Source organism: Mauremys mutica, chromosome 2 (assembly GCF_020497125.1).
Source record: "Mauremys mutica isolate MM-2020 ecotype Southern chromosome 2, ASM2049712v1, whole genome shotgun sequence".
NCBI lineage: Eukaryota > Metazoa > Chordata > Testudines > Geoemydidae > Mauremys > Mauremys mutica.
The window spans coordinates 18,935,835-18,962,204 of NC_059073.1; the positions used below are offsets into that span (position 1 = coordinate 18,935,835).

Consider the following 26,370-nt stretch of genomic DNA (forward strand, 5'->3'; position numbering starts at 1 on the left):
AGTGTTAAATATTCAAAACCTCCCTGTTTTCCACAGCCCACAGAGAAAAAGTGTCACAGAGACCTTGAATAGTAACAGGAACCACATCTGTTGCAAACACTTCATGCCTTCCTTATTTCTCTCAGAGGAAGTATGTGGCCTGTTTGGCAAATGCCGTTCTACATGATAGGGTGAAGTTCACAACACTCTCATTTGGCTGGCTGCTCCTCGACCTGATCAGCTAGACACTGCAAGCAACATGAAAACTCTATCACACCTGCTCCTTTCGTGAAACATCCTGCAAAGTGGAATACCATGCTCAGCATTTAAAGGTAATCATTGCTCTGATGCTTTCAGGCTAGCATTCTCTGCATACTGGGCCAAACCTTCCAGTTCTTATTCAAGCTAAAGGCAGTTTTGTCCCAGTAAACAGTGCAGGATTTGGACTTTAAATATAAAAATCCATCAAAGAGAGATGCAAAAGGTCCATTGGATCCTCTAGTCCCTCTCCTTGCTGGTGTTTGTAAATGTGAAATGAGCGTGAATGATATATTTCTACTAAAAATCTTAAAATCAAATGAGAGAGACAGACGGCCAGCGGTGAAGCAAACGTTCACATGGGATAACCTAGGAGAAACATCACAGATAGAACAGCAGGTTCATTTTTTAAACTCAAATTGTCAGGGATTCACCAGTGAGATTTCTCTGTGTTTTGCGTGGCATTTGGATTTCACCATTTGTGCAAACTAGTAAAATGTGTTGTTTCAAATGTATACATTAGGGAATGAGGAGTGTGCTGAATAAAAGTGACGCACTCCCCTGTGTTTCCCAAAGATATGTGGGATTTAGCCATACACTTCCCATGATTAATTCTTTGCAAATGCAGGGGTTTAATAAGCAGTTAATGGAGAAAAACCACCCAGCATATTATAAATGATGAACCATGGAATTCCTCATTTGAAATGTGCTTGTTTGTAAGCAGCTTTCTTGGAGAACCGGGATTAGTCATGTTCTTGCTTTGGGCAATATCTCTTGGGCATTCTGAATATATCTTTGAACAATCTCTGGGAAAGCAGAGTATCAGAGGAGTAGCCGTGTTAGTCTGGATCTGGGAAAGCAGACTAGTTTAAGATATGCAACACTAACTGAAGTACCCCAACATGACATTGTCTTAAAAATAGATATTGTGCGTGATAAAACTGAATGGAACATACATTTTGAGCCAAATTTAAATCCATTTCTGCAGGTGCAAATATTTGGTACAAAACTGTGCTCACAATTATTTGGGCCTACAATTTAGGTCGCTAAGACCCCAGTCCTTCAATGAGCTCAATATGGCCTGTATGGAGCCCCGTTGAAGTCCAAGGTGCTCTGTTTGGCCCCATATGAAGAACTCACTGCAGGGTCGGGGTCATAGCCCTTTCAATACCTGAGCTGTGGGTGAAATCAAGAAGCAAAATGCCAAAGCAACCTGAAATTGTGCTTTCAGACAATTGTGGCTACAATTATTTGCAGATGTAAGGCTGGCTACGGAGTTGGGACTGAAAATGCAGATCTTACGGTGAAATTCAAATTTTCATTAGAGCCTGAGTAATTGGTCTCTGTGTGGGGAAAGCCACTCTTAGACCTGCAGGCAGACTAAGTGGTGTCAATGCAGCACCTCAGTGGCTATCATGCCTATGGGTTGAAATAAGTTTAATACAAGCGTTTGAACAGGACTATCTGACACGGTTGCCTACAATAGCAGGGAACTGGACTTGATGACCCAGGAGGTCCTCCCAGTCCTGTTCCTAAATAGCAGCTCCAGCAATCCACTTCTGTATGCTGGATATTGGCCCACTGGAACCATGTAAGCATAGCTTCTATAATTGCTCCTTTCCCTACATCCAGTAGGCCTCTCTGTGCCACCCATTTTGAGATGGACAGAGAAACCTGCCAACATAGCACACAGGGGATGGAACCCTGTGCGTTTGCTCTGCCCACGTACCAAGCTTACACAGGGTTTACATGGTACATAATGCCTTGAGTAGACTCTCCACTCTTGGGTGAATTTCAGCTAAACTACAGTTTCATAGGCATTTAGTTAGATGACAGAGAATCTGCTCATCCATAAGGCCAAAATATATGTTGCTATGCAATTTTCCACCTGTCTTCTAGTGGTGCATGTTATATGCAAAATTCAGGAAAATTAGCTTCGTTTATTGTATCTTGATGCAGTGCACTGTATGTAAGTACACATTACTTATCTGCACAGTCCACTTATGTACTGAAGAACCATGTGTGCCACCCTTTATTTAGATAAACGAAATACTACATAAGGCCCATATACTCATATACCCATATACTCTGGACTCCATTGAACTTACTTAAAAATACAACTTAAGAGCTGTTGTACAATCCATGAGCAATTTGAAAACACAGACAGGTCCCCCCGAACGGCTCCCTTCCCATTTTCAAATGCCTGGGAGGAAAGACGAGCTTTGGAACATGCCCTGAAGTGCACAAAATGTGCCGTTACTCTGGCTAACGGCATAACGGCAAACTATATTGTGTGCCAAATGCACTGAAGCCCAAGAACTGCTCTTTGCATTTTGGGTAAGTGAATTGTGGGAAAGAATCGCAACTTTTCACTCACTTCCCAAATTATTTATTTATTTTAAACAACTCTCTTTAGTGGCAGTGAAATTTAACATGGAAAATGTCACTGAGATATATTTTAAAAAGTAGCTCTGGTGACATACAAACCCTAGCTGTAATTGCATGAATGGACTAAAAGTTACATTCAGAACTTTTTAGTTTTCTAAAGGCCAGGTTCTGCCAACTTTAGCCTCACTGAGCAGTTACCTGACTATGTGAGTAGTCCTACTGATCTCAGAAGGGCTACTCACGGAATAATGTGACAACTAGGACAAATGGAAAGTACTATGTTAAGGGAGGAATAATTAATTGCACAAATACAAAATGGGAAATGACTGCCTTGGAAGTAGTACTGCACAAAAGGATCTGGCGGTTATAGTGGATGACAAACTAAATGAGAGTCAACAATGTAATATTGCTGCAAAAAAAGTGAACATCATTCTGGGATGTATTAGCAGGACTGTTGTAAGCAAGACATGAGAAGTAATTCTTCCACTCTACTCAGCACTGATAAGGCCTCAACTGGAGTACTGTGTCCAGTTCTGAGCATCACATTTCAGGAAAGATGAGGACATATTGGAGAGAGTCCAGGGGAGAGTAATAAAAATGATTAAAGGTTTAGAAACATGACCGACGAGGAAAGACTGAGAAAATTGGGTTTGTTTAGTCTGGAGAAGAGAGGATATGATAACAGTCTTCAAATACGTAACAGGTTGTTATAAAACAGAGGTTGATAAATTGTTCTCCTTACCCACTGAGTACAGGCCATGAAGTAATGGGCTTAAACTGAAGCAAGGGAGATTTAGGTTAGACATTAGGAAAATTTTTCTGACTGTAAGGGTAGTTAAGCCCTGGTAGTTAATTATCTAGGGTGACTATGAAATCTCCATCTTCGGAGGTTTATTAAGAACAGGTTAAATAAACCCCTGTCAGGGATGGTCTACATAATACTTAGAATCATAGAATATCAGGGTTGGAAGGGACCTCAGGAGGTCATCTACTCCAACCCCCTGCTCAAAGCAGGACCAATCCCCAGCTAAATCAAACTAAGTTTTGCCTCAGTACAGGGGACTGGACTAGAGGACTTAGCAAGGTCCCTTCCAGTCCTACATTTTTGCGATTCTAAGAAAGATGCAGAATCTGTCCATATGTTGTTAGTTTCAGGCAACTGTATGCTCTGCTAACATGCACGTTACATTCAAAGAGAGATATTCATCGCTATGCACAAAAGTCTTACATACAGCTCAAGTGAACAGTTTTCATTTCCAAAATTTGTAAACATGAACATTCAAGAACACTCTGCATATTTTAACGTGGGTTTAAGCAACGTAACTCCCACTGAAGTGAATGGGAGTCATGAGACTAAAAAGTTTCATATATTTAAAGCTTTAGGGTAAAATTTTCATTAGGGTCTAAGTGATTTAGGAATAGAGCTTTCTGGGAATTTTTTGACTTTTTTTTTGTTGGAAAATGCTGACTTGTCAAAACTGAAACTTTTAGTGGAAATGTGTCAATTTCAATGAAACGTTCACTGAGAAGGACTCTCAGGACCAGGGTGGAATTTCTGGTCAAAATGAGAGATTATCTAATTCTAGCCAATTGTGAGTATGGACAGCAGACTGTGGCCCCAAGATTTAAGGTGTCTTTGAAATACCTAATGTAGACAAGATAGATGAAATCAGCTTTTTCTGCACAGTTCACAGACTGTATGGTAAATAGAGTAGGCACTGTGCTATAGGATTTCGTGAGGGCCAATGCTGTCAGTTTCTCAGACTAGCAGCCGGAAAGAGATAAAAATTATCTGATTTTAGGTAATGGTGTCAGGACATTTTGTTTTGTTGCTATTTTAAACCAGGCATTGCTTAGCTATTCTGACTGTGAAACTAGGCTATAACATAAGCCAACCTCTGACTAATGGTGGTTCTATGCTATTCAGTTCTAGATAGGTTCTTGTACCAGGTCACAAAGGAAGTTTCTATATTAAGTTTAGAAGGAACAAGTTCCACAGCTGCCCACTGCAGTGTTTCATGCATCTTCCTCTTAAGCATTTTGTTCTGACAAGACAAGATACTGACTAGATGGACCCTGGTCTCATCCAGTTTGGTAATTCCTATATTACTATGGGACCTTTCAGGATCAGAAAAATTTTGAGCCATTCTTTTTTAAAAAAATTTCTTTGAGCACCTACAGCAAAACCAGAACTGCGTCAAAAGGAAACGGCAACACAACTCTGCCTCTACTTGGCAATGAAACATCAAAGCCGACATTGACAACAGATACGTCAATCTAATCAATTGCTTCATCACTTCAGAACTCCAAATGTTGAGAAGTACATACACTCAGAAATACATGAGTTTATATTCACCGTTTTGCTGTGACTTCCTATTATGCTAAGGTAGTGGTAATGGAAACTTTTGCTATGTACAGTACTTCTTAGCAACTTCCCTAGTTGTGGTTTTCTGCTATTCCCCTGATAAAAGCACCAAAGTGGTGAGAGTTTAGCAAATAGATACTCAACTGCATGTAAAACATCAGCTTTCAAAAGCCAACTATATAGAACCTGAGAGTCTGAAATTGGGTCATTTTTATGCATTGGCACAGCGGGTGCTATCCTGAGTCCTTTTTTATGTCTCCTTTGTTTTAGTTCTGAAGTGCATTGATGAAAATAAAGAGAGCAATGGGAAATACTATGAAAACAACAAGAGCCCCAGCAGAAATAAACGTGCCACCCCAAACTGGTAAGCACTTTTTAATTTCTTTGAGGAAAAAAGTTATTGCATTTTTATTCATTTGTCTGACATATGAAAAAGTATGCTTGAGTTTGCTATGCAAGACCAGAGGTGGACAGTATAAGGTGTTTACTTTTAGGCGAGTTAGAACTCATTCTTTAGGAGTCATTTTAAAAAAATATTTTAAAATATTGTTTTAAATGTTTTAAAAACAATTGCCCTTCAGCAGCACTCTTTGTGATGAGCTTCCCACAATCCAGGAGGCCCAGATCTTCTCCGTAAACAAGAAATTGCACATTTGGGGTGATTCCTGTGCATCTTTTATAAAACCTATTCCCACATTTTGCTTTGGTCAGGTTTTGTTGGTTTTAATCCCAGTCTGGGAACCCCAATAATAATCATTCTGCACTCACACTGATCATTTCAAACATTTGCACCAAAACTAATATGCAGGCAACTTTCCATGCTGCTAAAAGTTATATGAAGCAATGACACATTTCAAGGACGGCAGCTACCAAAGGAAGTGGGGTGGGGGGTAAATTGTCAGCTTGCCCTATGTAGACACACAGGATAAAAAAATGTACAAGGCCTCCCACTATGCAGCCTGGATTGAGAGTCCGGGTGGGAGGGGGAAGAGACTCATAGCATTAATACTCCCCATCACAAGAAAGTAGGTGAGGAATGGGCAGAGCTCACATGCCACAATGTGCCGGCCAGCTGGCACAAGAGGGAAGTAAGCTAGTCTTATAAAGGGATGCAGGAAATTACTCCCCCCCCAGGTGCAAGAGGAGACTAGGGGAACAAATATGACTCTGAGTCATAGTTCCTTCCCAGGGCTTCTCCGAGGATGGCCCAACTATGTGCTAGCCCTTCCTCAGGGCAAGGGACCAATCTGGCCAAGAGAGGCAGAAACTCCAGCACTATTTTTAGCACGAGCCAAGAACCAGCACTTCTATATTATCGATGTTTCGGGAAGCTGAGCAGCTCGGGGATTGATAATGGCATAAGGAGGAAAGCCCCCAGTTCAAATCCAGTTTAGACTGATACTTACTGAAAGTTGTTACTGTCAGATGACTGGGTTCGTGATCTGTGTGAAATGAGGTGACAGTCTCAGTCCAGTTTTTTGCAGAGCTGTCCAACTTGCATTCAGTGCCCTTGTTGGTCTTCCCAACAGAAAGCAAGAACTGAATGGCTTTGAAAACTGACCTATTCTTTCTCTCATAATCATGGTCCCTTCGGGCTGCCATTGGGGAACACTGAAGGGGTAGGGCGGTGAAGTTTGCATTGTTGCTGATCATGCTGTACTTGCTCTGTGGATACACCCAGGACTTTAGGGCTTGATCCAGTTCCCATGGAAGTCAACAGCATTCGTCCCATTGACTGAAACAGGCACTGAACCAGGCCCCTAGTCTCTATGGCTGCCAATCCAGCATCGTTCAGACAATAAACTCACATTGCCAAATTCTGAATTTCTCCCTCAGCCGGTGTTTTAATGGAGGAAGGGTTTCAGGATTCGCTCCACAATTTTATAACATTTTAAATAGTTTGGAAAAAATTGTTTCATCCTGGCTCATTTCAACAAGACACCGGTGATGCTGAAACTGAAGGAATGAAACAGAAGGGTAAAGGAAAGAACATAGAAGAGGAAGGAAAGGCAAAGTGGACCGTTACTTTGAGTCTGACTAGCTGTTCGGCAGTGATAACCTTTGTTGTCTGATCATTAGTTTTCCCTCCCATTCAGACCTGCACTCAGGTCATACCCCTATATTTCCCCTCCACCCCCATTTTAGTGCTGCTCAATGCACAAACAACAGAGGCTCTTGTATTTTAAGCACAGCACTAAGCTAGGGGTATTGCGTAAGTGGCACTACTCCAGCAGGCACCTCTGAGTCACAATTCTTCCCTTGCTTCCGCCAGCCTATACCAGCAGGATGTTGCCAATTGAGCTGTGCCAGCCAGAGAGCAAGGGCGTAGGACCAGACATGCCAAACCCACAAAAAATGCAGAAATTTGGCTTGGTTTTGGCTTAATTGGCTTGTGAGTTGCTTGTTGACTAGTTTTTGGCTTGTAGCTTGTTGCTTTTTTTTTTTTAATTGGCTCCCGGCAAGCAGGGGCAAGGGGGGGCAAGCAGGAGGGGCAAGCAGGGGCAAGGGGGGAGAGAGCCAGGGGTGCACAGTGGGCCCACCACAGTCCCAGGCTGCACGCCGTGGGGGATCTAGTCACATAGAGTGTTGGCGTGCTTAGGGATTGGCTTGTTTTGGCCTTGTTTTGAAATGGGATTAGCTTGATTTTGGGCTTATTGTGAAAGTCGGGTGCTTATTTACCACCTGAAAGTTGGCAACTGTGTGTGGGACCGGGCTTTGCCATTCTTTGCCCCTTCCTGCCCACTTACTCCAGGAAGGGAATCAGCTGGTGTGTAGGTAGCCCCAGTGTCTAGGTGGCCAATGCATGGGTGTTACGGGTATTATGCCCTCTTACTTCCAAATAAGGGTGCATAGTCCAAGTCACAAGCTAGTCCTTATTGAGCAGGAAATAAGTCTCTCAGCCTGGGACCACATACTTGTGCTAGTGGGGCTTGCGCTAGCCTGCTAAAAATAGCGGTGTGGCTGTTGCAGAATTGGCCAAGTCTTGGGCTAGCCACCCAAGCTCAGAACCAAGAGGTCGGATGGATCCAAGCTTGCATGACTAACCAAAGCTGGTGCCACAACATCCGGACAACTATTTCTAGTGCACTCCCTTGAGCCCTGATAAGGATAGCTCAGTGGTTTGAGCATTGGCCTGCTAAACTCAGGGTTGTGAGTTCAATCTTTGAGGGGGCCACTTAGGGATCTGGGGCAAAAACTGGTCCTGCTAGTGAAGGCAGGGGGCTGGACTCAATGACCTTTCAAGGTCCCTTCCAGTTCTAGGAGATTGGTATATCTTCATTTATTACCATTTACCCGGCCTAGGAGGCTCGCTTCCAGCTACAGTATAGACATAACCTAAAGTAGTTCATCTTTAGCTTCATGCCTCACAAGACACCTCGGGGATATAGGTATCTAAAACAACCACGCACCATGTATTCAGGCATAAATACTGATTCAGTGGAAATAACCGTTCTTAGATTTTTCCTTTGTAACTGTTGGACTGTTCCATTTCAGAGACGTCTTATATAACTAATAAGCTGCTAAAGAAAGGATGGGTTTCAGAAACCTCCTGGGTTGTGTGGTCCCTGCATTAAAGTACCGGTATTTGAATTAGCCACTGGCAAACCTGAGAGTGATTTTGGTTTTGCAAAACCAAAACCCAGGAAGGTTTGGATCCAGATTTCATTTTAAATGGAACCCCAATGTTCGTGAAGTAGGGGGGATAGCTGAGGGGGTTCAGATAAATTAGGTTATTTTGCACCATCTCTAATGTAAACACAGACACTTTTAAAGGATGTAGCTGGTGCTATGATCACACCTCCCAGTTGAGAACTAGCAAATTAATGTGCAAAATTGAAACAAAAACAGAAGATAGATGTGTGTCAAATAATTACAGATCCTGCAGCCTAGAGACAAAGTAACACATCCACTGATGCATAGCAGAATGCAAGCCACCATGTAAGCAAGCGAGAAGGGCTGATAAGAACAGTTAGTTTTCCACTACATATCTCAATATGGAAACTAAACCTTGCATAAATAGCTTCATGCTTTTAAAATGTGATGCTAAGATACTTTCATAAAATGCGACCAGTTTAAGCAAATGCCATTTCATTTAGAACTGTCACTTGTCGCTTTGCTTTGGTAGTTCAGGGAAGCAGTGTGCATTTTTCAGTGTGTTTTTCCCTATCATTTATCTCCTTGCATTTATTTCTCTGCCATTCCCAAAGAGGATTCTACATTATGCACTATGTACACTAAGCCAGGTCTAGTAAGACTAACGTACAAGGCAGCCTTTCACAGACATCGGGATTTGTGAACTTCTGTTGCATAACAGAAAAGTAATTTGAGACCCATTCAGCTGTTAGTATCTTTTTAAAATTACACAATATATCAAGCGTATCACACTAGGCTAAAACCTGGGAGTTGATCCAAGAGCACATCCTGGGGAACCCACCCCACTTAACTCACCGGCACGGGTCAAGTGAGAAGCTGCTGACACCATTTACACACATGCAATGTGTTGATCAATTCATTCCTCCTTCAGAGCTTGATTCTGCAAGCCCCTGTGCAGAAGGATCCTTGTGCAGAACCTAAGGGTATCCTTCAGAAACCTTACTGCTCCTAATTGCCTAACAGGGCTACCTCCAAGCATAAGGGTTTACAGGGCCAAACTCTTATTGAACGGCAATCTGTCCTCCACTGAAGCACCCCCTAAATATATCCACTAAACAGATCATCTCTCCCCGGGCTCTGGTGTGAGAACAAGCATCCATCCAAAACTGATGTAGAAATTATTGATTTTTTTTACATTTTTTCAATTATTTTCGTTCCAGCAAGGTACCCTACCTATCAGCCTCAGTAAAATAAGAATAAGAATAACCTCTCTCAGCTCCTTAAACTCCCTCCTCCTCAAAGCCCACTACTTTTGGTTCGCCTTCCGTTAATATTATTAATTAATAATAATAATAATTATTAATTAATAATATTAACAATCATCATTATTATGAAGGATTATTTGAAGGGTGGTATTGCCAACCCAACTCCCCGCTGGCCTTCATTCCTGATGCTGGCCCCAGATATTAACGCATTGTGTGGGTTTAAAATGCTCTAAAGAGGAATTAGAAAGAAACAGACCTAGCAGGAAGTATTTGTGTGCATGCAGGTGTGTGTGCGTGCGAGCGCACACTCTTGTGACCTTTCTCCTCCACTCCCGTAATACACTTTGTTTCTTGTAAGCCCTTTCTACGCTAAGTTGAACTGAGACAGCAAGCGCCAATCAGGCCTGGGAGCTGACTCTGTCGTCCTGCAATAAAGAATATTGTCATATCACATTGTTTGAAAATATGGTCAGTAGTTGTCATTTACACTGGGTTTGAGGCAATCCCCATTACAGCAAATGGGCACAAATTGTCCCTGCCAATCCAGCAGAGGCTGCTATGGCCCGGGTGGAGAGCAGGTAGAGTTTGTACCACCATCACCCTCGCCAGCTATTTTGCCGAAGAGCAATTTTAAACTACCACCAGGGTTCCAATGGAAGCCGCAATGTACCAGGCCGCTTTCTCCCCATCTATTAGTGCTTTTCTGGCTGGCTCCAGACCCCTCAGTGGAGGAAGGGCTGCAGTTGCCTTCCACTGTCACAACCTTCCTCCACGCAGAATTTCCACCTCTCGGGAAACCTGCACTCTGGGGTATGCTGGAAGAAGCCAGCGCATCAAGCCCCACATTTGCACTGCATGCAGAAAGATCCCCACTAAGAGTTCGATCCTAGGAAGCCCTGAGCAGCCTCTCCTTGGGAGTTTTAGAAGCTTGGTACATTTTGGGTTCAGCCCTATGAAGATGTGAACACTTGCAGAGTGTAACTTCAGTTCCTGCAGCTTTACTTGCAGAGCAATTCCGGACTGGTGCAGGATGTTCCTCCCAAACTTCCTCCTTTCTGACCTCAGTTCTCAGAACGACGTTTGTACGTGAATGAGCAAACCACACAAATTTACTTTTCCTTTTTTTTAAATGAAAAAGCCTCTGTCTTCCATCACCAAGACAGCTGCAGTGTGGGGGTAGGAGCGCTGCGCAGCCCATTAGTCACCCAGTCTAGTAAGAAATCATAAACATAATAGGAAGGAGACATTGATTTTCTGGTTTCCTATTATTTTATGAAAAGTTCCCCCTCTTACTACACTTGAGGAATCTATTTTTGTACCTTTGAAAATATCAGTAAAGACGTACAACGCAACGAAAGATGCCTTTATCTAATGTAATGCACCTGATCATCAGCATTACTTACATTGTAATTTAAGCCATTCATGCATGATGGTATTATTCAACTGAGGCCATTTCCTAATACTATGCATATTTATTCATTTTGCTACTTTCAGACTGAATCTCTTCTTTGCATATGGTGAGTATTAAACAAGGTCAGTCTGCAGAAGCTTTTGGCTAACTAGAAGTAAATAACAAAGATCTACAAACTTACAGGTGCTCCTATTTAGCTCCTATTTACACTGTTGCCCAGTAGGCTTTGAGGGTGACTTTCTGAAGACATCCACCCTAGCTATGAATTGTATAATCCTTTAAAAATGACATTTTCATCTTTTTCCTAGGTCAGGAGAGCGATATCCTTGCTGTCCTCTGTGATTATCCCTCCCCGGATATAAGCCAGCCAATATTTCACACCGGAGAGAAACTACGTGTGATATCAGAGTAAGTTGTTCCTTTTTAAATTAGCCCCCGATACAGCTGATGTGAGATAGGGAACAGCTGCTGGTTTATTCATTTGATGCTAGATGAATGCTGTGGTTTTTGTTTCTATTGAACAGGAGAGTGTTCAAGGCTTATTGTTGCTGGGAAAGTTGCTTATTGCTCAATGTGCAGTTCCAGATGGAGCACCTCCTTTCAGGCCACACATAGGGCTCGATCCTGCGAGTGCTTAACTCCCACTGGTAACTCGGGCCACTCAGCACCTCACAGGATTGAGCGATAGGAAATTCCAGGTGCCAAGTCAATGTACAGGGCCCAGTTTTAAAACATGGACTCATCCTGCATGATATAAAATGGGATTACTTGCATGAGACTGATTCAGCTTTGGCTAGGCATTTGAGCACTTAACCAAACTGAACCAATTTTTGAGTTGGAAAGGAAAAAAATACTTTATCCTTATCCAAAACTTTCACATAGGTTGAGGGTCTTTGGACTTTATATTCCTGTTTGGACTCTCAGATAGAGATTACCCTGAACCATGAATTTCAGATCTGGATCCAGATCACTTTCTCAGAGTTCTGAGGGATGCAGACTTGGAGGTCCCATTCCGACCCTTCTCTAGTGTATTACAGACACACAGACAGTTAGTCCCACACACAAAGACATTATACAGAGCTAGATCCTCAGCTGGAGTAAACTGAAGTCAATAGCCCTGATGATCTGCTATGCCCCTGTTTCGGAAGTAGTAGAGAGTGGCAGCAAGAGGAAGTTGGCTGTGGCTCCTTGATCTTTGTCCACCTGGTCCTGACAAAAATTAGAGAAGTAACCAGTCTCCTCTAACTTTCATGAGTGGTACAAAGGACCTTACAACAGTGGAAGATCTGAGTCGTGGTGCTCTGTCAACCATTCCCCCACTACCCCAGATATCCCATAAGGAGAAGGGCATATCAGGGGAGGGACCCTGGCATAGCAGGTGGCAGAGCTTCCACCAGCTTTCTGATGCTAGAATGTTTCCCTACGCCAGGGCAATTCTCCACCATTGTGTAAATGGTGCTAAATGGTCTTAGCAGACTGGAGATTCCAGCCCAAAATAGCTATGCTGATTTAGATCAGCTAAGGTTCCTGCCCATATATATATACTGTACATATGCTTCATATACCATATAGTACAGTCTAATTGTTAATATGGAACTCTGAAAATGAGATATGCGTAGCACATATTTTTGTTTGTATGTTTGTCTGTTATGTACTGATCAACAAGTGCTGAAGTAAGCATTAAATGGAAAGTTCTCTTCCTGTTTTGATTCAGCTATAGTGCAGAAAAAAAACCTTGCAATGTTCTATGCAAATAGGCACAACTCTCCTAAACAGAGGGTCTGTTCTCCCCACTAGGGTATGTGTGGATGTTAATGGGAGCTCTGGGTATGCATATACTAGCAGGAGGTACAGTCTTTCTCAGGTCACTCGAGAAACACACCACTCTGACAAAGAAAAGGAGATATGCTAGGTTGGTTAGAGCAGCAGTGATAGGAGAGCTGCCACGTCAAACTCAACCCTTCTATGCTGCACACATTGCTCCTGTTATGTTATTTTTCGAAGCCTTTTATTCAAACTATTAAAGGAGAGACAGATCACAAGGAATAATGCTGAAATCACCACACTCACTTGGGACTCAAAACATTGCTGGTAATCATCTGCATGAGTCAGGGCAGCAACACAAAACACAGAATCTACTCAGAACAGATTACCTATAATGATCACTAGTACCTGGAGATGGTTAACAGTGTTAGGTAAGCAGTGCCAGATTGGCCCCTGTGAAGATATAAGGAATACCATTCAAGGGAGGTCAGAGGCCAGCAATTGACTTACTGGCTGGCTGGCTAGCCTTGCCCACTGCACTTGGGAAAAGACCTCCAGCTTAACTGGCAGATCCTCATCAAAGGAGGAGCAGGAAATGGAGGGAGGGCACTGCCACACCTCCCAGAGGCTGGAGCTATTGCAGGGAGGAACTGCTCCCAGAAACAAAAATGGACAGAAAGGAGACTGCGAGAAATCCTATTATCAAAAGGCTCTGAGGTAAGAGCCAGGAACTTTGGGTTGAGGAACTTATCGGGGGGTGTGGGAGAGATTTGTTTGTTGAGGAGACTGGAAAAAAAAAGAGCAAAAGAAAAGAAAGCAAAATAACTGACTGCTAGAAACTACCTTCCTTGGATTGGGTGAGAAGGTTCCAGGCAGAATTCCCCCAGGGACAGAACTGGCTCATCAAGACCAAGCTGGGGTCAAGTTGGAAAAGTGCCCCAACCTCTTAGGGTCCCTCACAGTCTGCTCACTCCCTGGACTTCATTCATGAGGGGCAGGGTTAACTCAGGGTGGAGGTCCTAGTTTGGATAAAAGAAGAAATAGGAGTCTTTACTCGGAGACTTTTTTTCTGGGTAAGATTTTGAGACTGAGGGGGTATCTTTTAATTATTCTTAAGAGAATATGTGAAAATACCATCAGCAAAGTTATTCTCATGTATGTTTTACCTCAAATGGAAACAGGAAATCCCACAGATTTCGCACACGCAGTAGCACTTAGTGAACATGCTGTACGCTGACGGGAGAGCTTCTCCTGTCATCGTAGTTAATCTACCTCCCTGAGAAGCAATAGCTATGTCAATGGGAGACGTCTCCCACCAACATAGAGCTGTTGACACGGCGAAATAGGTTGGTATAACTACATCGCTCAGGGGTGTGAATTTTTCACACCCCTGAGTGACATAGTTATACTGATATAGGTTGGTAGTGTAGACCTGGCCTAAGTGATTTGCCCAACGTCGGAAATAAAGTTTGATGAAGAGCCAGGAAAAGAACCTAGGTGTCTTGATTCCCAGTTCTATGCTTCAGCCACCAGGCCGTCCTATGCATTAGTGCCTGATCTGCAGTTCATTGAAGTAAATGAAAAGATTCCCATTGACAACAATGAGCTGTAAATCAGTTCTATTAGACCAGGGGTCGGCAACCTTTCAGAAGCGGTGTGCCGAGTCTTCATTTATTCACTCTAATTTAAGGTTTTGCATGCCAGTAATACATTTGAATGTTTTTAGAAGGTCTCTTTCTATAAGTCTATAATATATAACTAAACTATTGTTGTATGTAAAGTAAATAAGGTTTTTAAAATGTTTAAGAAGCTTCATTTAAAATTAAATTAAAATGCAGAGCTCCCCGAACCAGTGGCCAGGACCCGGGCAGTGTGAGTGCCAATGACAATCAGCTCACGTGCCACCTTTGGCACACGTGCCATAGGTTCCATACCCCTGTTTTACACTGTAAATCTAATCTCCAACTAGACTTTACTAATGCGCTGTTTCTAGCTATAATAAAGATGTTCAATATCAGAAATTTATTCTTGACTACAGAAATAGGTCTCACTACTTAAGCAGCAAATGGAACAAATTTATTGTTTAATATTTAGTTTATTTCTGTGGACCATTTAAACAATAATGTAGCAAACAGTGAGATTTAGAAGATGAAATAATGTAAACAAAAGAAACGTAGATCTATGCGTGTGTTTCTGAATACTCAGATTAGTTAACAAATACTGCATGTTAGCCCATTTTCTGCCTTAGTATGTTTTTAAAATGAAGGCAGGCTCCCCAAACGCATTTGACCATACTCATCTTCTTGCTCTGACAGTGAAGGAGGTTGGTGGAGAGTCCATTCCCTCACTACCGGTCGAGAAAACTATATTCCAGGAAAATGCGTAGCAAAAGTTTACCATGGGTGAGTACATGCTTTCTCCACAGCATTCCAAAACTACAGGTGCTGTTATTTCACACATACCATAGTTTATAGGATCAACTTTTCATCCTTAATTAGAGGCCCTAAGTACTATCATAATCCAAATAATATAATTACAACCAGTAGCACCACCACCAGCAGCAGCAGCCTGCTAGAAAAATCTAAGTCAGGCAGAGATGACCTGAATTAAATATCTACATCTGAATTCTTTTGAACTTTGGGGATATTTCAATCCAGATCTAAATTTAGCAGCTGTTTTTATCAAAGCAAAACTCCAGTTCCAAACACCCAGAAACTTTGAGAAACTTCTCATTCACTTCTGGGTCCAAGTTGTGAGCTCTGGGCCCATCTCTAGTTTTAAGACACTGATAAAAAGATCCAACTTATAAGAACTGGGGTGAAATTCACTGGTATGCACAAGGCCTATGCACTATTTAAATCTCAATTAAGACAATGTGGTGGCTTGAGTGGGTCCCTGGGCTGTTCTTCTGCACAGGGGTGAATCCCTCCCCCAATGAGGGAAAACTCAGTCTGAGACAAAACTGGAGTTTGTATGAAAAACAGACCAACTAGAACAAAAGAGGAACTTCAAAAGGCAAATGAGATCATTCAAGAATGGAATCCCTGCACATTAGAATAGATACTGAGGGTTCAGAGGTTGGTTAGTGCCGTCAGCTCCATCTGAGGAAATCCATTAAAGCATCTGCTTAAGTCTGTCACTATTCAGCAAAGCATTTTACCTGCTTAACTTTAGGCATGTCCTTAAAGTCTATTGACTTCAATGGGAATTAGCCCTTGCTTATAGCTAAGCATATGCCTAAGCCTCCTACTGAAGGTATCAGATACCTGACAGTACGTGGTTGAGAAAATCAGCATGCTTGGTTCTACTTTCCCACCGGTAAAGCCCATTGAATTAGATTTGTGTAAAACCAGAGTAAAGTGAGATCAGAATCTGGCCTAGCATATGCAGAATAATTACACCTTTGTCCCTGGATTAATAGATGTGGATAATGACTCACAACAAGAAAAGGTTTAGTTATTTAAACTCGGTGACTTTTTTTAACTCTAGTAAATGTTAGTGTTTCAAATTAATTGAGCTTGAAGGGTTTTGCCCTCTCTTATAGGGCCATTCTTAATGAAATTACTTGCATGAGCGAGAAGAGCAAGATTTGCCCCATAAACTGAGGAAATAATCCTGGGAATAGTTAAGAAGGTTACAGTGTCATTTTTACAGTCCTTTTCTAGCTAGTCCTGCACTTTAAGGGCCACACGCTGCTCTCTTTCTCACCCATGTCATTCTAGAACTTCTTTTCCTGTTTCACAGCTGGTTATTTGAAGGGCTGGGAAGAGAAAAAGCAGAGGAACTTCTACAGCTTCCCGACACCAAGGTTGGCTCCTTCATGGTTAGAGAGAGTGAAACTAGGAAAGGTGAGAAAACATAACATTTCCCCCCCACACCCCGAATCTCAGACTGCGGCATCTCCTTTCAACTGGGCTTTCCAAAGCTCTTAATTCTCTGCCTTTTCACTTCACACACATCAGTCCAGAATTCTAAACCATATGTAATAAAAAAATAACATATTGCACAGTGCAACATCTTCAACAATCACCTACATAACAAGCAGTGCTGGAAACATGGAAAACCATGGCTTTTAAAAGTTCCCTAATCACTAGCACATACAAAACATTATTTAAACATTGTTTATTTGAGTGGTAGCACCCCAAATGCCCCAAGATCGCAAGGCATTTCAAACAGAGAGGTAGACCCAAAGGATGGGTAAAAGGGTAACTAAACGCATTTCCTATTTAGTTGTGTGGTTGTTTTGTTTTAAATTAAACACTTGAAATTTTCTTCACTTGAAATTTCTTGATCATCCTTCCACCACCAGACTGGCTGGTCAGAAAATGGGCTCCTCCCCTAAGGAAAATTTTAATTTTTTGTAAAAAAAATAAAAAACCTAAAACATTTCAGCCAAAATCCAAAAAACATTGATTTGGGTGGTGCCTCAGGGGAGTTATGTGGGTATCTCATACTCTCATTCTCTTCTGTAGGCTCAGCTCCCTGGCTGGTCTACATCTCCCATGATGCACAATGGTCTCCTCTCTTGTTGAGCAATACATGATGGCATCCCTGACCATAGTATTTCATGGGAGATATTATCTGGCTGGGGACACAATTTTTCAGTTTTTGTGTGTGTGTTTTTGACAAACCATCAGAGTTTTTCCTCAGAAAGCAGACTCTTTGTGAAAAAATTTGACAGTAAATTAGGTTTTTGACAAAACAAAACACTCTCTTCGGAAATTTTTCATCCAGCCTGAATTTAAATTGCCTCACAGCAATTGCCAGCTTCATTTCTAATGAGTGTACTCTTCCTTCCTAACATTTGGTCCCTTCCCTCCTCACAAATGAGTAGCTCACTTATAAGTTAGATAAGAACATAAAGCGCATTCATTTTACAAACACATGGAAGTTTCACACCCAGAGGGAAGGACAGTGAACAAAGGTTACTGAGTCACCTTGCATATTTTTAACTTTGCTAGGGGCAGGATGATGAGCACAGTATAAGAACATGAATGGAATAGGGCCCCCTTTGGCCTGTTAAGGAATTATATTAATGGGTTTCAAAGGGAGTGACTATAGTAGTCCTGCCCACATGGCTCCGATATGGGGCTTCCAAAAATTGCAGGGTGCAGAATTAAATGGGAAAAGACCCTCAGAGCTCCATGGAAAGACAGCAAGGGGAAGAAATTAAAAAAAAAAAACAGGTGGGGATTTTCAAAAGTTCCCAAGGAATCTAAGTGCCTAGAATCTAACCCCTTTGGGCCCTTTTGAAAATCCTACCAACAAGCTTCAAGAAAAAATTGTTGGCGCTTTAGAAGAACTCAGCCTTAGGGATTTAAGGCTATAATCACCAATCCTCTGCTCTATCTGTCTCTATTTTGAGATCTTTAAATCAGAAAGGTCATTTCGCTTTTTCAGATTATTCGAGGGCACACCTGTTACTGTGGCACCACATTTCAGAGCTGGTCTGACTTTAGTCAGCAGCCATAGAGGTCTGTGAAATGCACCTTTGTTTTCCTTGGATTGTGACTACTTAATGTCATTTGGTTCTCCTGTTTCTGCAGGATTATATTCATTGTCAGTCCGGCACAGGCAAGTGAAACATTACAGGATCTTCCGCTTGCCGAATAACTGGTATTACATCTCTCCACGGCAAACATTTCAGTGCCTTGAGGACCTTGTGAATCACTATTCAGGTAAGTCCCTTGAGACTTGTAACTGTAGGAACACAATATGTTTCACCAGCAATTGTAAAATATCATGCAGTGCATGGCACAGGGGGATCCTGGGACATGACTCAGGATCTTAGGTGTTACTGTAGTACAAAATAAATAATAATTAATGATAGAGAAATTTGGCTTCTGCCCACTGTATTTTTTTTACTTCACTGCCCGCCCCCCCATCCATATCTCCCCCGGCATTCCTCCACTATTAATCCAGCAGAAAGAAAGACTTCAGCTCAGCTGAGTACAGGCAGTACAGATAGACAAAGCCATGTTAAATGACACCAGCCTCTGATATGGTTACAGCTAACATTGTTCAATGTAGCGTCACAACAGCATTTTCCCCCTGGAATGATGTGCCAGCTGTATTAGCTTGTTCACACCTACCATACCACACAACCTTGTTTGTATCAGTGCGTGCTGGGAAAATTAGCCAGTTACTCTACTATTGCCTTAGCTGCTTAGTTCTGGATTTATATTAGTGCAGCTCAGAGCAAATATGGCATAAGACCTCAAAGTTTATGTAACATTATGGACTAAATTCTGATCTCAGTTATACTGATGTCAGTCCAGACATCATTGGTTTTAATGGAGTTACTCCAGATTTATGTCTGTACAACTCAGATCAGACAGTAGTCTTATATCAAATACCACAGTTAAGTAAGTGCTGCAGTGACATCATATGAAAACCAGAAAGGTTTAAAATGAAAGAGGAAGGAGGTTTGGAATAAACTAATCACACCATACTTGTGAAGAATAAATGGTTCTAGTCTTTCAATTAATAACAACAATGAAATCGTTTAAAAGGTGAGAAGCCACAATATTTGCATAATGCTGGCCAAATTGAAATACTGTGTGTAGGCCAAAAAGCCTACTTTTAAATAAGGAAGGAAAATGTTCTGTTTAATGACTTGTATGTTGATGTAGTAATATGATAAAAGGAGTTTTTTAGACCAGCTTGTGGAAAGAAGCAGTAATAAATTTGACAGGATACTAGTCTCTTTTTTGAAATGTTTCAGTTAGTTGATTTTTCCCTATTTTATTTTTTAAAGTATTTCTGTAGACAAAGGACATGAGAATCTGAAACTTTATAATCCACATCTGGATGACAATGATCAACATTTTATCTCTGAATGACTTTCCCCTCTCTGAGAATATGCAAAATTGATAGTGAAATAAGTGTATGGGAAAAAAACCCCAGAATTTACCAATTACATAGTGCTATTCATTAACACAGGTTAGAGCAGTCAAGGGGCAGCTCTACTTTGTACAATGGAATATTTTACAAGTGTTCCTAGTGGTGAACATGTGTTGATGCTTTGGTTGGGTAAGTTACACATGATGGATCTGACTGTCTGCCGCTTTGTCTTTTGCATAGTCAGGTACAGCAGCAGTGCAGAGTGAGAGCAGAGTAGGTGGAAGTACTATTTAGTCAGAATAGGGGCATTTTACACCCATGTTGTGCCCCAGTGGTTAGTGCACTGGCCTAGGGCAAGGGAGACCAAGGTTCAAATCCCTGCTCTATCACACATTTTCTGTGTGACACTGGGGAAGTCAGTCTCTCTATACCTCAGCTGCCCACCTGTGAAAGGGGGATAATAGTCCTTCCCTTCTCTTCCCACAAGGGCTTTGGGAGGATATATACATTAACGATGATGAGGTGTAAAGTAATGAATGCCATGCAAATACCTCACTAAGTGACTATGCAAGAGGCAAGGCAGTGCAAAATCCGGCTCTATTTCTCCAAATTAACACCCCTCTTTTGTCTGATATACCCAGTCAGAGTCCACATTCTTCTACATCACCTCAACAAGCTATGTGATACAGGGTGCTTCGGAATACCAACGCTTTAACAATATAACTAAATCAAAAGCCTCATTATACACGTTTAAACTGTGTTAGAATCCTGGATGTGCTCATCCAAATAGGAACCTAATTAGGAATAGAACTAAGCTTCTCAATAACATGGCATAGTTATCAACTTGCAACGTGAGGCCAGGTATGAGGGATTTGGTGTGCAGGCAGCTCTAGGGCTGCAGCAGGGAAAGAGGACTCCCCCCAGCACCTCTCCTGAGCTGCAACAGCTCCGGCAGGCCTGGGCTGAGCCAGGGCAGGGGTTCATCTCCCCAGCAGCTCCGATGGGTCTGGGCTGGGCTGGGAGAGAGGCACCTCTCCCTGCTGTGTGGCCCTTGATAGCCTGCTGCATGGCCATACAGCTTACAGGGAACTTAGCTGCATACCATCATTGCCACAAATAGGTCTGTTTTTTACTCACTATGGCTGATATTCACCCTGAGCCCAAAGCTAGCACAAGGTTCAACTATTCTCAAAATGGGGCTTAGGTGGGAGATATGTTGTGCACAGGCCTTGTATGGCCTTATGCTCAGGGGTGTTATCATTACCAGAAAGAGTGTGGTTAGCTCTAGAAAGTCTGATGCCCTCAGCAGTTACACTGGAGTTATAGCAATGTAAAAACCGTGGTAAGCAATTAGGCCCAAACATAAGTACCAGCATCTTACAATAAAAAGCCTAGTAACAAAGAACAAAACCACCTAACACCGTATGCCATAATGCAATTCGACAATTGCATGCCACAGTATCCAGCATCTAAATGACTATCCTACTTACCACACACTCATCTCCAAGAACGTTTAGTGGAGAAAACATTGGTGCTGGACAATGAGACGCTATTGTGCAATAATGGGTAACTCATCCTGTATTGGTTTCTTCATTCAGAGGTACCTGATGGTCTGTGCTGTGTCCTTACAACACCCTGCCTTGCTCAGTGCACTAACAACAATGCCGTGAGGAACCAAGAACCGCCTGTGGTGATGAGGAACAAAAACTTCAACTGGAAAAACATTCACAGGTACCACATCTTCCATACAGCATCTGAGTTTACATGCTTATTTTCAACATGTTAAATATATACTTGCAATTACAGAAAATAATAAGAAGCTATTCACTTCTGCTGAGGTCAAAGCTGAAATTTCCCAAGCCACTGAGGGCTTTGTAACAGGGGAATTGGGCATTCAAATCTCTCAAGTGACTGAACATTTCAGTCTAAGTGTTCACTTATGCAAATTTTGGTGCATTTAACTACCTCCACAGGTTCTTACAGGCAGAGATAGGGCTGCGATGGGTAACGTGGTTGACAATGAAGTCTGCCAAGGATATTCCCCCAATAAAGATATACACACACAGATTACACCGGCTGAGAATCTGGCCTACTATATCTAAGAATGAATGCACACAATCTGAAAAAGCTTCAGCTTGCCCAAATTGCAGCAACACAGGCCACCATGAACACATTATCCCAGAGTTCAGCTCTCTGCACTGGCTCCTAATTTAATACAGAGCCCAGTTGAAGGTCTCTGTCATGATATTCAAAGCCCTCCATGGGATTTGTAGAACCATAAGTGGAACTGGAGAAAGAGGGTCAGGTTTCAGGAGGGAGATAGTTTGGTATCACACCAGAGGCTCAGGTAGGTGCTATCAGAGAAAAAACAAGCCTTTCAGCATAGAACACGTCTCTATGCATGCTCTGTAGAGATCTCTTTCCTACAACTCTAGCTGCCTGTAGCTAGATCTAGCCACCTGAGAGATCACCCCTTCCTCCACAACTAGACCCTACCAAGACAGTTACTTTCCACCTAACCTGTGACACTGTCAGCCAGTGTGGGAGGGGCTCATGAAAGCATGGAGCTGGGCTTGAACAGAGGAAACTACTCCCACAAGAAATAAGAATGACCAAACAGAAATAATCAATTTCAGAAATACATGCTCAACTCATTTCTTCAATTTAAGCTTCTCTCAATAAGCTATGCAGCCCCCTCCTCTCATCAAAACAACTTAATTCACTTGCTCTCACAGACAAAACCCATACACTACTCAAGCAATTCCTTCTACAAGCTGGGAAGAAAGAGAGACGTTCGTTCTTTTTTTCTGTATTTTAAATACATCAAAGTTGCTCAGATATTACTGTGATGAGGGACGTTTAAGGAAACAGATGAGACACAGAATTGATCACAATCAGCTATGAGCCAGGAGTTGTTTCTTTTATGCAACCATGTAGCACTAACAAACTAGTAAGTCTGGTAAACGTATCTGAAACATTAAACATAACTTTTTTTTTTTTAAGGCTCCAGATAAGTAACGAAGAACCAGAAAACACACTGGCCATGGACGATTCCTGTCTCAGCTATGGCCTCAGGGAAAGTATCGCCTCTTACATCTCCCTAGCAGGGGAGGACAACTCTTCTTTTCTGAATAGCAGAAAGAAAAAAAGCCAGTCTCTCATATACACTGGAAGCAAACGCAAGAGTACCCTCCATTTGCCAACTACATATTATGAAGAATGAACCTGAGACAGATGCAGTCCACAGAAAAAGAACTGAGATGTAAGAGCAAACCATGATCACCAGGCAATCCTACCACAGCTGAAAAACACAAGCATACCAGCGGGCGATCAAAGAGGAGATTGAAGGAAATGAAGCCAAAATTAATGCTGGTTTTGTGTTCGTATGTATTTTGAATGTTAACCAGATACTTTAAAAAAAAACCAACCATTTCAGCTACTGTGTACATAAATATAACACTGCACCTTTAATTTGCTCAAGCACAGGTTATAATTTAAGTTGAGAGAGGAACTCTAACTAAAAAATGATAAAGCAAAGCAAATGACTACTCAACAAAAGGTGAAATCACCACTGCGCCAAGGGCCAGAACAAGGTTTAGGCACCACTGAAGACTCACTTGAGCCTTCATTCTAGGCCTTATGTTGGCACCATCCTCAAGAGTGAATATCACACAGTGTTACTAGAAAAGGATGGGTTTGCTGTTCATCGCCTTTTCTGCGTCATTAGAAGACTCTCAGCAATAAGGCTATTCTCTTCTGGATGCAAAGTTATTTCCATCTCTGCTGCAGAGAAATCAGGAACTCACTGGCTCCCCAAAGACAATTAAAACGCAGTTGGTATCTAGCTTCCAAGAACTGCTTTGGTGACACTGAATCTAGACTGAATTTCATCTTCTTGGGAAAAATATAACAAACCTGCTCTTCACAATGGTTTAACCCAGCTGCTGGCAATGCCAAGTGAAATCACAAGACAGAGCAATGTTGGAGTTCTTCTCAGTGAGCTAAATGGCTTCAAAGTGGATACATGGGTGTAACGGAGTAGAATTCAGCTGCTCAGGCACAATCTAGTAATATACCCCAGGAAGCAAAGGTTTTAAAGTGAAATTTAAAATATGCTCAGATTAAGTCCTACAGTCATAGTGAGTTGCAGTATGTCTGAAATTTGTGTGAAACTGCTCAGATTTCAACTTAATTTCTTGAAGGCTACATATATTTATGTATAATATTTATATTAAATGCTTTTTATTTCTAAACTATAGAATAGTTTAGCAGCAACAGGTACAAGAGTTTTTGTTCTGAACATCTTTTCTGAAAAGATACATGAAACAGAAATAAGAGAGGGGTTCTCAAACTTTTTAACTGCATGATCCCATTTTAATGAAGTATTTCCTGCCAGGACCCCAGACAGCATGGAGGAAACCATTTTGAAGACCTCAGACCATATGTGAGGTCACACCACAGAGAGGATACCATTTTGCTCTGCAAAATTGCATCCTCAGCACACTGGGACCTCATATGTATGGTGCATGCGAAGTCACTCTGTGCAGAGGATGCCATTTAGTTGAGCAAAATAACATTCTCCATCCATTGTGACCTCACACACACTGTACATGTGAGGTCATGCTGTGTGGACCAAAATGGAGTCTTCCGCATGGTAGGGATGGCCGTGACCCCATCGGCTGATGGCACAACCCCATTTGGGGTCACAACCCACAGTTTGGGAACAGCTGCAATCAGATATTACCTAAAGCCATCTAGTGACCAATAGATTGAACCATCATGGACTAGGGTATCTTCTGATGCACGTGTGTTTTTTTTGTATGTCTGTAAATGAGATCACAGTTTGGCCCTTTGAACCCTGATTCTCCAGTGCCTTCAGCTTCAGGGAGTCATTTACACCTGTAGGAATAAAACTGTACCACCCATATACATGAATTGAGAATTCTGACTTTAACACAGCCACTCTGCACAGATCTAAATGACTATCCAAGGTAGGGAGCCCTGGAGAACTGGGTCCTTTATGGATATCTTCTGTACTTGTCTCTTAGCACAATCTCTGTATGTCTGTACTTTTTAGATCCTGTAACAGATCATCTACACTAGTGATAAAAGTTCACAATGATCTATGTAAACAGTCCATCGTCTGATTAAAAACATTTGGGAACTTTAAAACATGAATGTAACTTACTTACAGATAGCGACCACCACAAAACAAAATAGACTCAGGAACTCTAGATGTTTGTACACTCTAATATATTGCTACTAAAGGGTCTAGCTCTTAATCAATGAAACATATATGTGAAGCATTACCATTTTCTAAAGCACGTCTTTGTATTTATTCCCCATTAAAATAATCTGTAATCGCTATTCAATGTTAAGTTTGTTGTCTATGGTAACCTGAGGGTTCTTTAGCATATAGGCATGTCAACACACACTTTTAGCTTACTAGCACACACCCCTCTTTGTGTATGAATATTTCAAGAAAATATTTTAATATTTACAGTACAGTAGTGAGCAGTCAAACTCATTCTAACGAGAGGGACAAATTACATTTTTAATTACGGTTTGATGGCTGGTACTACAAAGTTAGGATCAGACACCACCCTCCATTCACAGCAGATCTCTCACTGATAACAGTCAGGGTTTTGCACAAAGAGGGAGGATAACTATACTTTTAGTTAGGCCTTGTGTAAAACTTTACCGTGGCGCGTAAGTCCCAGTTCCAAAGTGACTTTAGTGCATATGTCTCACCAAAAGTCCCTTGTCTCTATCAAAGTTCCACTGGTTTAACGAAAGGTGGATATTCACTGACTTAGTTATTGCATGCAGCGTAGTTGTAGCTAGGGTGACCAGATGTCCCATTTTTAAAAGGACAGTCCCGTTTTTTGGGACTTTTTCTTATATAGGAGCCTATTACCCCCCACCCCCTGTCCCATTTTTTCACAGTTGCTCTCTGGTAACCCTAGTTGTAGCCATGTTGGTCCCAGGATATTAGAGAGACAAGGTGGGTGAAGTAATATCTTTTATTGGACGAACTTCTATTGGTGAGAAAGACAAGATTGTCCAATAAAAATTAGTCCAATAAAAGATAAAGATAAAAGGTTCCATCGAGACTCTTATTTTGATTTAAATCTTGGTCATATCAATTTCTTAACTCAATTCCTTACCTCATTAAGCTAAATGGATATTAGTCAGGTTTAAATAAAACAGAGCCCTCGCAGAGTTTTGCACTGGTTTAACTAAATCAGTTTTTAAATGAATTTGTTAAATCTGTTACAGAGCAGACACACATATTCCCTGTGCTCTCTCGGGTGCGACTTTCAGCATAGACAAGGCCTTGGTTATGTCATACCTCCCAACATGCCAAGATCAAAATGTGGGATTCAATATGTGACAAAGACCATAATGAGGGGAACAAAAATGATTCACACTGGAAAGTTAAAATGCTTAAAGGGATTTATTCATTTAATGAAAATAACTCTTCCTAGAAACTTAGTTTCATG

The 26,370-nt window shown here is 41.7% G+C and overlaps 2 protein-coding genes across 2 annotated transcripts in view; one reads left to right on the forward strand and one right to left on the reverse strand.

The window, feature by feature from the left end:
* The window catches only part of TG (thyroglobulin), a 218,067-nt gene that overhangs the window by 56,120 nt on the left and 135,577 nt on the right, over positions 1–26,370 (reverse strand). The gene's annotated exons all lie outside the window — the stretch shown is intronic.
* SLA (Src like adaptor) lies at positions 171–25,232 on the forward strand. Its single transcript, XM_045007142.1, has 8 exons — positions 171–311; positions 5,261–5,354; positions 11,569–11,668; positions 15,340–15,426; positions 16,769–16,872; positions 18,571–18,702; positions 21,466–21,598; positions 22,871–25,232. Exons 2-8 carry the CDS (start codon positions 5,276–5,278, stop codon positions 23,088–23,090), a joined length of 855 nt encoding a protein of 284 aa, XP_044863077.1. The 5' UTR covers positions 171–311; positions 5,261–5,275; the 3' UTR covers positions 23,091–25,232.